General features: G+C 42.2%; 1 protein-coding gene across 1 annotated transcript in view; it reads right to left on the reverse strand.

The window, feature by feature from the left end:
* Nucleotides 1–4,891: 4,891 nt before the first annotated feature.
* LOC118210763 (von Willebrand factor A domain-containing protein 5B1-like) overlaps nucleotides 4,892–12,739 on the reverse strand; it is a 34,235-nt gene continuing 26,387 nt past the window's right edge. The window contains exons 19-22 of the mRNA XM_035387173.1: nucleotides 12,269–12,340; nucleotides 11,103–11,172; nucleotides 8,818–8,941; nucleotides 4,892–7,518 (exon numbers count right to left, since the gene is read on the reverse strand). Of these exons, the coding sequence (XP_035243064.1) occupies nucleotides 6,856–7,518; nucleotides 8,818–8,941; nucleotides 11,103–11,172; nucleotides 12,269–12,340 (929 nt within the window). The 3' untranslated portion in view covers nucleotides 4,892–6,855. The remainder of the gene's footprint in view (nucleotides 7,519–8,817; nucleotides 8,942–11,102; nucleotides 11,173–12,268; nucleotides 12,341–12,739) is intronic.

Below are 12,739 nucleotides of genomic sequence, written 5' to 3' on the forward strand. Positions count from 1 at the left end.
CAGTCTCTTTCAGTCGTACTCCGTGCCGAACCTCTCACCCTCTCAAACGCCCCGCTCTGCATTTCAACACCACCTGAAACATTTATGACTGATGCGATTCTCTCTCGAGCGCTGTCTAACGCGTCTCAGCGAGCGAGGCGGCAGCCGAGGACCCAACGTTTCCAGCGTTTTTTTTTTCCCCTAAGACCGTTGCCGTAGCAACCGGGCCAATCGGTTTTTATGCAGGGCTAACATTCCAAAATCTAATTAAGACACATACACACACACACACACACACACACACACACACACAAATACAAACGAACGAACATACAAACAAAAAACAACAACAACTGAATTTCAGTTGTTAGAAGTGGCCATTTTTGCACCCTAAACAGTGTTGCCTGAACTCTAATACTCTGAAGAACATCAGATTCACATTCAGCAAAAGCACTCAACACGACTACACATTATTTATGTGTACATTTGTATCCATGGCTTATATCAGTTTGGTCATTTCAAAAGATGAAGAAAATATAAATTTAAAAAAAGTTTTGTGAAGTGTCCTGTTGTTCTTGTCTATTCCAATGTTTTCCCTCCCCTCCCTGTGCCACACCCCCCCCCCCCCCCCCCCCCCCGCCATAGGCATGCTTTCATTGGACTGACCAGACTGCTGATAAAATCTGCCTAAAGACAATGCTTTGTGAAAAAGAGAGACAAGTTTGTTTTTTTACATCTGATCTTCTCCTTCAAAAAGTCCTCTGGTGGGTGTAGTGGATGCCTTGGGAAATGTTCCTGAAAATTTTTGGATGTCATAAAAGAAATTACAAAGAACTTCATAGAGATAAAAGCCTCATTTAAAAGCTGTGAAAAACATTTTTCAAGGAATGAGGGATTTATATGATTCGATGACAGCTTTATAGCAGTGACTGTAAATTAGTTTCACAGTAATTTTCAATATAAAGTTTATAATGAAACACTGTTAATGCCTTCAGGAAAAACTAAATGAGGGTCAAAAGAACTCATAATCTTTGACATTAAAGGCAAATCATCTTCATATTCTTTACATGAAATAGCAGGACTTACATAAAACAGTAACAGCCCAATCGTGTTCTTGGAGATTCTCAGGTTTTCTCAGGTGCAAGCTTTCATTTCAACCCTAATTTGGCACACCTGATTCTACTAATTAGCAGCTCAATGGGATCTCTAGCTGGTGAATGAGGTGTGTTTTGTTAGGGTTGAAGTAAAAACCGTCAGGACGGTAGATCTCTAGGAACAGGTAGGCCTGAACTGTGTGAAAGCACTTATAAAGGCATTTAAGGTGGTTCAGGGTGACGATAATGGACTCATGAAGTGCCTAGCTGGTGAAGACACTCACCAGCTAAGCCAGCCTAACCCTTTGAAGAGTAGGATTTTTTGGAATGTTTTTTCAAAACTCAATCAACAGTCAGTGTTCTGGAGCTCCATTGCTTGCAGTTGCCAGTAGTGATTGTGACATCAGCACTAGAACGTTCCGCTAAGAACATTCTAATCACATATTTGTGATCTCACGCCGTGAATGTTCAAAGGGTTAAATCTCACTAGCTGGCATCCGTACAATGTTGCTGAGTCAACTGTGATAAGAGTATCAGACGTAGGACACACTGGCTTAGTCCTGCTGGCATAGTGTGGGTTTAAATTACCCAGAGTGCCTCAGGTGCCCTCTAGCTACTGTATACTAGGCACCAACAGGCTGTTGCTTGTTAGTGAGAGATTGACTCGAGCTCTCCTGTAGCATGTTGTGAATTTTGTAGTATGGAGCATTGACAGTGGCTAATGGGTGAGTGTGCTAATGTGAGAACATTCAGCTGTACTCAAAATTTCAAATGCAAGAACAGCTTATTTGTACTTACAAAATGTCAATATATTTTTCTGTTTTTCAAATATTGACTTGTTTTCTCTAGAACAATTTACATTCAGTTAGCTACAACCATCAATTACATTTGAAAACCATCAATTACCTCTCACTTGTAAATACAGAAAAATATTAAAACCTTTCCAGAGAACTGGCCAATTTTACTTAAGAGGGTACATTTAAACAGACCCACGTGTGTAATTATTGGATAAAAACAGCATTTGGTTGCCGGGGAGTAAAAGCTAGGATATTTTTCTATCATAAAGACCATTACGTTTAGTCTAAACTAGCCTATTTTTGCTGCTTTTTGATTAAACTTCATCTGATCTCAGAAGGCTTGGGTAGCTGTACATAACATGGTTCAGATACTGAGATAGCCATCTGTGCAATCTGTGCATCTGTGAAAAAAACCGTGCAATTTAATAGGTAACATAATCTATAGTGGCTACAGTAAGTGATGAATAAGAGAGGGTTATATAAACAAAATACAACATGATGGAGCATTTTTCTACAAGCCCAAAAAAAAAAAAAAAAGAACAGTTTCTTCCGTGTCCCAGGGGTAGTGCTATTAGTCTTGCTCCAGATATCGTCTGTTACGTTCTCAGTTCCCCGGTTTGTAAAACAGAGACACAGAGGTGCTCTGCGGCAGGTAGGGCTGGGGAGGCAGAGATAATGACTCCTGCAGAGCCGGCTGCTGGCGCACACGCCGCACGCGGGCATTTAGGGCCACAGCCACGGGTGGGACACACAATTTAGATTTTACATTATTATTATTTTCAAAGACATTTTAATTGTGCGGTATTCAAAGGCCGCAAGTAGGTTGCTATTGTTCCTGTGCTGTTTTTGCGTGCCAGTTCTCTCTGTGATTTTTTCGTTAAGTCCTAACCCTAAAACAGCCTCTTGAACTTGTGGGGACCAGCAAAAGGTCCCCACCTTGCATAATTTTCCTCATCTTTCTATCCTTGTGGGGACATTTGGTTCTCACAAATATAGTAATACATGTCCACGCACACGCACACACACACACACAAAAGGCTCCAAATATATTCTTTACATATTGAAGTCTTCGCAGTGCCTTTCAACACCTTTGTAGTCATTTCCATTAAGAGGAGCAACAAATCAGACACAGTTCACAAAAAATAAATAAATAAATAAATAAATAAATAAAATCTGTCAGGCATTGGGCACCAGGTGCTGGAGCGAGCGATTGCTTTTGTAGAGCGGCGGCCACCGGAGATCAGTGTAATCACCTCCCCGTAATTCAAAGCCACGGCCTTCACCTCTCTTTGGGCGGAGGGGGAGGGGCAAGAGCTGTTTTCGTTCAATTCGGTGACAGCTCCTCAGAGCGACTGCCAGAAAAGGGGGCGACCTGTCTCGGGCGAAGCCGGGGCGTGGCGACGAGGACCGTAAGAATCATCGCGGGTTTGGACAAGCGCAGCGCAGTCGGGAGCCTTCAAACTTCAAAAGGCAAAAAAAAGGGGTGGTTAAGCGTTCTCTGCAGCGGTGCTGCTCCAGCCGTTCCGCAGCGCCCCTCAGAATTACCTCATTACCCAGAGCGGGGGAGCCTTTGATCGCAAAAGCGTCGGGTCTCGGCTCGAGCCGCGTTAAATCTCACGCACGCCGTGACAGGTCCGCCAGCTACTCGTTTCTGGAAGGGAGCAGGCGTCCGTGACGCCGCCTGGGGGAATTTTTACACCTCTTCCCTATGAAAAAAATCACGGCCGTGAGCGGGCCTCTTCTGTTTATCTTTTTTTTTTTTTTTCGCGGCGTAAGGCACCCTGTCAGCTGATCGACGCTGCTGCTGCAGTGGTGCCGGTGGTTTATGCGTGAGGCTGGGTGTTGCTCAGCCTTGGACGGCAACGCACCGCCAACAAGTTGTTCCGATTTTGGGTTTGGAAGCATGGTGCAGCATCTGCTGGCTGTAATAAGAACTACCTTTGGGCCACCATTTTGATCAGGCTAAATACTGCCTTAGAACTGAACTGAACCATAAGCTGCATTAGAGAACCTAAGAGATGTGTGTGATCACATGATCTTAATGGACAGTACTAGAAATGCTGTCAATTTCATATATATGCAAGGGGGTCTGGTTTATACTGGGTGTGACAGGGCTCAGTCTTAGAAATAAATTATCTGCATGATTTTTTAAAAATTAAAAGATAAAACGTTTTCAAGATGGTAACACTAACTTTTCAATGTTGCATATACTGTATACCGGTAGATACAGTGACCTCAAAAAGTAAGATAATTTTAACTTTTTTTGCTATATAGCTAAGACATTTGAATTTCAGTTCAAAAGATGAACGAGACAAAATACAGACAATCAGCTTTTATTTTATGTTATTTACATGCATATATGTTTTATCGTTTTACAGAAACAGCCAAATGCCTTAATTATGTAGCGAAAAAACCCCAACAAATTTCATTTTACCATTCCATACTTTTTGAGGGCACTGTATGCACATATAGAGTGACCATGCAATTTGTTGTGCTAGTTTAAATGAGATATAAGACACAATGGTTCAAAAGACATTATAGGTCCATAGTTAATAACTATCAGCTAGCCAATCACTAGTCTTTTCTTAAATAGTCAATTTTCGTGTCAAATACGATAAGTTAACAAGTCAATTCACTATCATGGCTGACTTTGTCACTTATACTCAGTCAGCTGTGACTCAGTGTTGGGGGCAGCAAATGTCAAAATGTCAAGGGGAGGGGGGGGGCACATTTAAGTTATTTGCATATTTTTTTATAAACAAATATTTGTATTCGTGCAGCACTGACCAACCAAACTGGTATCGGGTTTATTGAACGTGTCCTCATGGGGGGGGGGGGGGTTTAACAGCATTCTGAGGGGTCTTATAAGGCCCGCCCATAGCAGTGGGTCGACTGTTGCTGTTGGACACGTTTCCCGTAGTCCTCAATATTTTTGTGTTTGTTTCACATCTAAACACTTGATTGGCTTGATTTGCATACCAAACAAAACTGTGTGCATGAGGGTGCTTTATGAGACTTGCATCACGGTGAGACTTTATTACATGCAACAACAGTCACATTATTGGTCTTGGAGATTTTTGAGAACAACACCACCGGCACCCTTCACAAAATACGCAAACACTTCAGTGACACCATTGAAATGCTAAACTGGAGGTTCAATTTATGCGTGAAGCACAGAGCAAACACAGACACTACCTGCTTGAGAGGTTTCTGAAGAACAGAGAGACAGACTGGTGCGACAGAGTAATTTAAAACGGTGTGCATAAAGTGTAATATTCCCTCGGTAGATTTCTCATAATGCACTTCATACAAACATAATATTTACTGGATGGTCCCTTGCTGATAAAAGGGGGCCTTTGGTAAATGACAAACCTTTGAATCTACATCTTTAATCATCCCCAAATTAAACAGACATAAGACTGCCTACCCGCTGCTACACTAAATCACTGTCATCTCTGTTTCTCTGTCATCTGCCAGATCCCCGATGTGATTGATTGTTATTTTCAGAGCTACTGACATGTCCATGAACAGATTATGTCAAACTAATTCTTCCTTTGTCTTTGATACAACCTGTACTCATATTAACATAAAGCTTTCTCAATGCAGATTAAAATAGTTTTTTTTTTTTAGAAACTTTCATACATTCAATACTGATGTAATTGACCAAGAAATCATTTTGTACAGTGCCAAAACATCAAAAAACCAAGTCCACCATTTTCAAAGAAAGTACTGCTACTGAGAAAAGACTATGTCACAGAATATAACAGTCGCTCTACACCGGTGTAATATATACATTTTCAAGACATCGCAGGACAGCCCTGGAGTCCTTGGGTCCTATTTAACACTAACAAGGCATACACAGGCACTTGCGGTTAAAGAAATCTTAGTCACAAACAACAACTCAAAATATCACTTGTAAAGGAAGGGGATGCGATGTCAGTTCAAACACTACCACCATGAAAGAAAATATGAACCTCGTTTGTAACAGTTATCTGTACATACCCTTATGTTGGCACAAAGGCCTTGTCAGACTTGGACTATGATTATGTACAGTTAAATAATGCAGGAGGCTCAGGTGTAATGTGAGTTTGTTCATCCAATTCTATTTTTTTTTTTTTCCATTGAACAAGGTGCAGCTATGGACATAGGAATCCTCTGTTTAATGTGGAAAGGTTAGAATAGGACTGGAAGCAATGGGTGCAGAATGCTATGGTTTGACCTCTGTGACCTCCCGAAGTGACCTCCAAAAACAATCTGTTTTACATCGGGCTACGACCCTCACCACCAGAATTATCCATCAAACTTGTTTTCAACTTTAGCCCCCGAGCACGTAAAGCCTCTGTGGTGATACTGGTTTGCTGTTATTGCAGGTTTTGCTAGTGAGTCACAGAGATCAGACTGAACAATCATACAGGGCGTGAAATCTGTTCTTCTTTCAAATTAAAAACCCTTCAGGTCCCTGTATCATTTTCACAGGATGTAGGCCTACATTCCTTAGAGAATTCACATTTGAGTCTTTGAAACTGCAGAATTCAGAATCAGACCAAAGCAGTTGTTGTTGTTGTTTTTTTTCACGTCAATACAGCAGTCTAATATCAGCATCCCAACATGCAGAAGTGCCTTCAGCTCTACATAAATCAAGGCTAACACTGTACACCATATGGTCCCTCTTAGGACACCCCCCCCCCCAACAACTATATCTTAAAACAACAGTTGGTAACAGTTGGAGACTGCCAAACTCTCAAGCTTCAATGCATAGAATATCTTTATTGTTTTGTACGTTGGTTTGGCTTAAAACCAAAAAAATAAAGATATTCTATCTATTGCATCGAAGCTTGGTAGTGTGCGGCAGTCTCCCTGTTTTCAGCATACGTTCCACCAGCCAGCTCCTCCGCGATCCAGATGTGTGCTTCCATCGTTCAAAACCAGCAGTTGGAAACCGTGGAAGGACAGACAGAGCCTTCCCAGGACGTCCGAGCGTTCGCTCAGACGCTGCCGGGGTTGTAGCACAGCATGTTGAGCTGCAGGTTCTCGTCCCAGTGTCTGAGGATGACGAAGAGCTGGTTGGCGGCGGTCTTGACCGCGGCCAGGTCGCGGCCCTCCGGGATCGGCTGGGCGCTGAGCCAGCCGCTGGCCTTGGCGGCGATCAGCTCCCACTCGATGAAGTAGTCCGCCGAGCTGTGCTCCAGCCAGGCCAGGGCCACCGCCGTGGCCCACACCATCCCCTCGGGCCCCTGGAACCCCACCGGGCTGGGCAGGGTGGGCGGAGTCTCCGCGGCCTCCGACTCGGAGCCCCGCCCACTGTCAGTCACCGAGCTGGCGGGCGAGCGCGGGGGCTCGATGGGGCAGCTGTGAAATGGGGCCGGCAGGGTCGCGGGCTCGTCCCCTGATTTGGGACACCTGGACGGCACGGTGGGGTTCAGGGCGACGCCCTGTCCCTCCTTCAGGGGAGTCCCGAACAGAGACCTGGCCGTCCCGTCGGGCTCCTGACCCTCCGCCTTGTGCGTGCTGGAGTGGGACCCATGGGCGAGGCTCACCCTGTGACTGGTGAAGGGGGAGGTCCACTTGAGCTTCTCCATGGGAACATTGATGGCTTCGCACAGGGCACTGTTCAGGGCAAAGGCCCCGCAGGCTAACTGCAAAGATACCTACCAAAAACAAATCATTTCTGATAATTAATGCACTATGGCTCTGTATAGCATTGCATAGTCTTTACACGCATAGTTGGTATGCATGCAGGACGACAAACAGAGGATTTTTCCATTCCCTACGACAAATTAAAAAGGCAGACTTAAAAAGAATTAAAAAGACATAAATAAAACTATTAACGATAGGGTAATTAGAGAGACATTATTGCAATTACCTAGCTACAATATAGATAACTATTTCCGGGTATATTGCATTCTGTTTCCATTAATTCCGCTAAGTGCTACTTTGAATATAAATGAATTATAAATAAAGGGCAAAACCCAGGAAGAGTCCTTGAAATGCAATAAAATGCTCACCCTCATTAAATTAGCAAGCTGATTGCTCAAAATTGTCCACAGGTTGTTTCGCAGGCACAAACAAAGTTCCAAAAGGTTGTGTGTAACACTGTCTATTTCGACGAGATTTCTAAAGAGGTATTCATAAAATTTACTTAAATCCAAATTATTATGATCACTTAAATCTGACCATGAATTCTTTTTTGTAGCATTTTTATACATTTGCCTTTCATACTCCAAGCATGGTTTTCAGTTTGAGGCGAGCTTAGCAGCATGCCTCTGCGTGAATACACTGACCCTACGAAAAGCTACAAGAAAAGATTTTGATAAAAATATATCTACAGCATTTAAATAACCATATGGAACATTTTCAAACACACACACATAGAGTGTGGCCACAATACTGCGAAGGGGGTGTTCTTACCAGGGGAACATAGTCGGTATTGATAATACAGCAAAGGGGGTGTTCTTACCAGGGGAACATAGTCGGTATTGATAATACAGCGAAGGGGGTGTTCTTACCAGGGGAACATAGTCGGTATTGATAATACAGCAAAGGGGGTGTTCTTACCAGGGGAACATAGTCGGTATTGATAATACAGCAAAGGGGGTGTTCTTACCAGGGGAACATAGTCGGTATTGATAATACAGCAAAGGGGGTGTTCTTACCAGGGGAACATAGTCGGTATTGATAATACAGCAAAGGGGGTGTTCTTACCAGGGGAACATAGTCGGTATTGATAATACAGCAAAGGGGGTGTTCTTACCAGGGGAACATAGTCGGTATTGATAATACAGCAAAGGGGGGGTTCTTACCAGGGGAACATAGTCGGTATTGATAATACAGCAAAGGGGGTGTTCTTACCAGGGGAACATAGTCGGTATTGATAATACAGCGAAGGGGGTGTTCTTACCAGGGGAACATAGTCGGTATTGATAATACAGCAAAGGGGGGGTTCTTACCAGGGGAACATAGTCGGTATTGTCGCTGTCACTCTCTCCGATGGACTCGCTCGCTTTGCTGGCCGACCGGCTCATGAATCCTCGTGCAGCACGGGTCAGCAGCCGCGTCCTGCTCAGACTCAGTCTGGGGCGGAAGAAGGAGATCAAATAGGAGTACAATACATCAGTACTATAAAAAACGCAGGGAAAATATTGCTCGCTGTTTGACAAAGGATGTAAAAAAGTTGCCTTATAAAGACCACATTCTTGAGCGACATTAGCACATCCGTTCTTCGCCGAGTTTCGTTTGCAAATCGTGCACTTAAATCCACACAGGTGCAGAAATATTAAAAAATACATGGCAGAAAAACAGCTATCGTATCTTTCAGGGGAGTTAGGCACAAATCAATGTGCCAGCTTATCTGAACCCAAAGTATAGTGGTTTTAGAGGAATTAATGGAAAGTAAAAAAAAAAAAGAAGCTTTTTTCTTATTTCAAAAACCAAATAGTCTGAGAGAGTTAAAATGAACCAGAAAGGATGATTATGCTACCTGTGCACAGGCCTTATTATGTCCTGCATTGTGAAAGTTTGAATTTATATTCATGGAAATTACAGCCCTGTACTTCAGGAGTAGTCTTCAGGCCTTTTTTGTGCATTGTGTTTTTTTTTTGTTTTTTTTTGCTGAGATATGATCAATGGCGGTATTGGCTTTGACACATTACCTGCGAGCGACAGACCTGAAGAGTTTTCTCAGTACATAACCGAGCGCAAAAAAGCACTGCAGTCTCCCATTAGGGTTTATGCAGAAGAGGCCGAACGCAAAGACAGGGCCACAATACTCTACATCCCTGAAGGGGAAAAAAAATCTTTGTGTTTGGAGATAGAGGTGAATGGCGTGAGCTGAATTAAACAGTTCACAGGCGGTATGTGCGCCATCATACGCAACAATGTGCCAGGAGAGAATAGGAGAGATGTACAAGGAGGGATGTTCAAAGAAACCCGATTTTCTTTTGTTCACAGCAGAAATATGAACAAATGAGAACATTGGAAACACTTGGTTATGTATATGCACAAAACACAATTGCACACTGCTCATACAATTTCTCTTGGTTATAGTCCTTTTTTTCCCACGACCTGAAAATAAATGGATCAGTTAAAAGATCAGAAGGAGACTATTTCCAGTGGCCCACCATAACTCAAACCTGAGAAACCGCACATGCAGTAGTTTAAGCATTTAACCATATTCCTCAATAATATTTTAAAATCAGCTTACCTTGGCTCAAACACAGTCCCTCCAGGTAACAAAAAGTCCTCTTTTTGGGTTAAAATACACTAACTGTAGCAAAATGTCCCATCGGGGTCATTTTTTTCCAGCAGTGCAATGTTGTCATTTTGTCATAATTTTTATGTGCATGTACTCTCAGAGAATTGACTTATAATTTAAAAAAATGGCAAATAATAATTCAGTCCGGCCTGGCCGAAAACCTGATTCCCTGCCATAAAATAAAAACCAGACGGGGCCCCAAATGCAACACGTGTTGGGATCCGACTGAGCTCCAGTTCAGTAGACAATCCGTACATGGCAGCTTTTGAAAGGCGCTAGGGAACACAACTCCTGTTTGCTCCAGCATGTGTGAAGTATTTTTTTTCTTTTCTTTAAGCCTTCTCGCGTTGGTGGAATTGGTATTGATTTTGCAGCTTGATATTCTGTTCTTTTCCCACACACACACGCATAACCCTTGTTTCTATGTGAACTATATATACATAAATAGTTTCTGCAAGCGAAATGTGCATTTCCGGTTTTTAAAGTTGTGCTGAACATAAACTTTAAAAGTTAAACTCACAGTATTTCAAGCTAAAATAATGGTAAATAAGGACACAACTAACTGCATGTCCTATGTGAACCTGGAAATGTGATCTCAAAGTAGGGTAAAGAAGAATGGGAAGAGATGAGAAGAACATGAAATATATTTTTCTAGAAAAAATTCAATTTCAATTTCAATTACTTAAACAATAAAAAGCAATTAAAGCTAAAATGTTTTATTGTATTGGTTAACATTTGACTCTGTGCCAGCAGTATAGATACTGTTACTGTTAATGTTACTGTTTGACTTCAACTGACTGTGGCGTGTATAGATGTCATTGTTAACGTAATAACGTAATTGTCATCTGCTAAGGAAGTTGTCACATACAGGGAACAGAACAGGTTAGAAATGTGAAAATGTGTGTTGGAGATGACAGGGCTGCCGCTGGCACAGTAGATCTTTGCTCTCTCTACAGGTCTGCAAGCCTCTCCAGCGCCTACCTGGCAGAGAAGGTGCTCTCCGTGGATCTCTGAGAGTGCTCTGAGGTGACCGAGGGAGTCCTCTGAGGAGCTGTGAGGGACAACGGTGACCAGTGAATTATCCGTCCCCCTTCACCCGGGAACGCCACACATATACGACACATCCTGACCAATAGCCTGTGGAGGGGGAGGGGCATACCGTCCAAAATTCCCAGCCTACGAATTCCCCAGCAGAAAAAATCAAATAAAATTTAAGCATTAAATCTTTTTTTTTTTTTTTTTTTTAATAATACAGATTTCTTGGGTGAAAATGTCACTGTGAAAAGATGTCCAAAAAATATTAATCATTTTATTTATTTATTTTTATTTTTCCATAGATTGCGTTGTTGCCATTCTCGTTGTTAGTGTTAATCAGTTTAACCATCAGGGTCCAAGTTGAACTATGCGGTTGTTCCCTGTACTTGGACCGGTACTTCTCTCTAGGGGTTTCGTCATACTTGTTCCTGGTTATGGTTATACACTTTGTTGTACGTCGCTCTGGATAAGAGCGTCTGCCAAATGCCTGTAATGTAATGTAATGTAATGTAATATTTTTATTGACTATCCTGTGTAGTTTTCAGCATAGAAGAATATATGGTTCTTGAGACTACAGGGGACAAAAATGAATTGCCAGGTCTTTGGAGGACATGAAAATACTATATTGGCAGTTAGGGAACTTTAAAAAAAAAAAAAAAACTTTCCTTTTACAAAACTTTTCATGTATTTAAGTAGCATCTTATAATCAAGGAATTTATATGCAAAGTTATGCAGGCTGGGAATTGAGAGAGCTGGCTATGGACTGCACTGCAAATGGACTTGAATGGACTCAAAAAATGTTTTAAAATTCTACTGAATGCCCTTTATGGTAGCTTTCCTTGGGATGGTACATGATCAAAGCATTAATTCTGGTATGGATTCAGAAAAAATCAAATAAGTTCATAATAAGGATGCTGAGCCAGGATGTATCTGTAATTTTACTAATTGCATGTTCTACAGAGATCCTAAGGTGCTTGCAAGCAACACTTTCTGATTCTGCCAAACTAAATGTTATCAAGTTTTCTTTTTTTTAAAAAGGACTTCTTCAAATTATTATTTTTTTGTCACCTTTCTCAAGAGGTGTGAGCATGCGAAGCAAAAAGACATCGTACCTTCAGGGGAGCTGCTTCGTTCCCATCCTGCAGATGAGGGAGTGCTACAGGGAGATAATCCATCTTCAGCATCTGACGGGAAAAAAGAAAGAAAAAACTCAGTTTAGAACAAATTATTTTGCTGTGATATTCACACTGTCCACTAGAGCGTAGAGTGGCATAGCGGAAAAAGAGGGAGTGCCAGATCTGCTGGCGGGTGTGGCATGGCCATGTGCACCCCTGAGCAAGGTACTTAACCTGAACTGCTTCAGTAAATACCCGGCTGCATAAATAGATTGTGTGTAAAATGGCAGCTGTGTGAGTCACAGCTGTGTGAGGATAATAGCAATCTGCCAAATTCCTAAATGCAAAAGACGATTTTATTGGCTGATGTATTTCAAGCCACTGCACATAGAATTAAGTCAGTGACAGCATTTTCAGTTATTATGCATTTAAGTTGCATCTCCCTCTCAACCTTCGCTAATGTGTGGT

This window comes from Anguilla anguilla, chromosome 13, assembly GCF_013347855.1.
Source record: "Anguilla anguilla isolate fAngAng1 chromosome 13, fAngAng1.pri, whole genome shotgun sequence".
Lineage (NCBI taxonomy): Eukaryota > Metazoa > Chordata > Actinopteri > Anguilliformes > Anguillidae > Anguilla > Anguilla anguilla.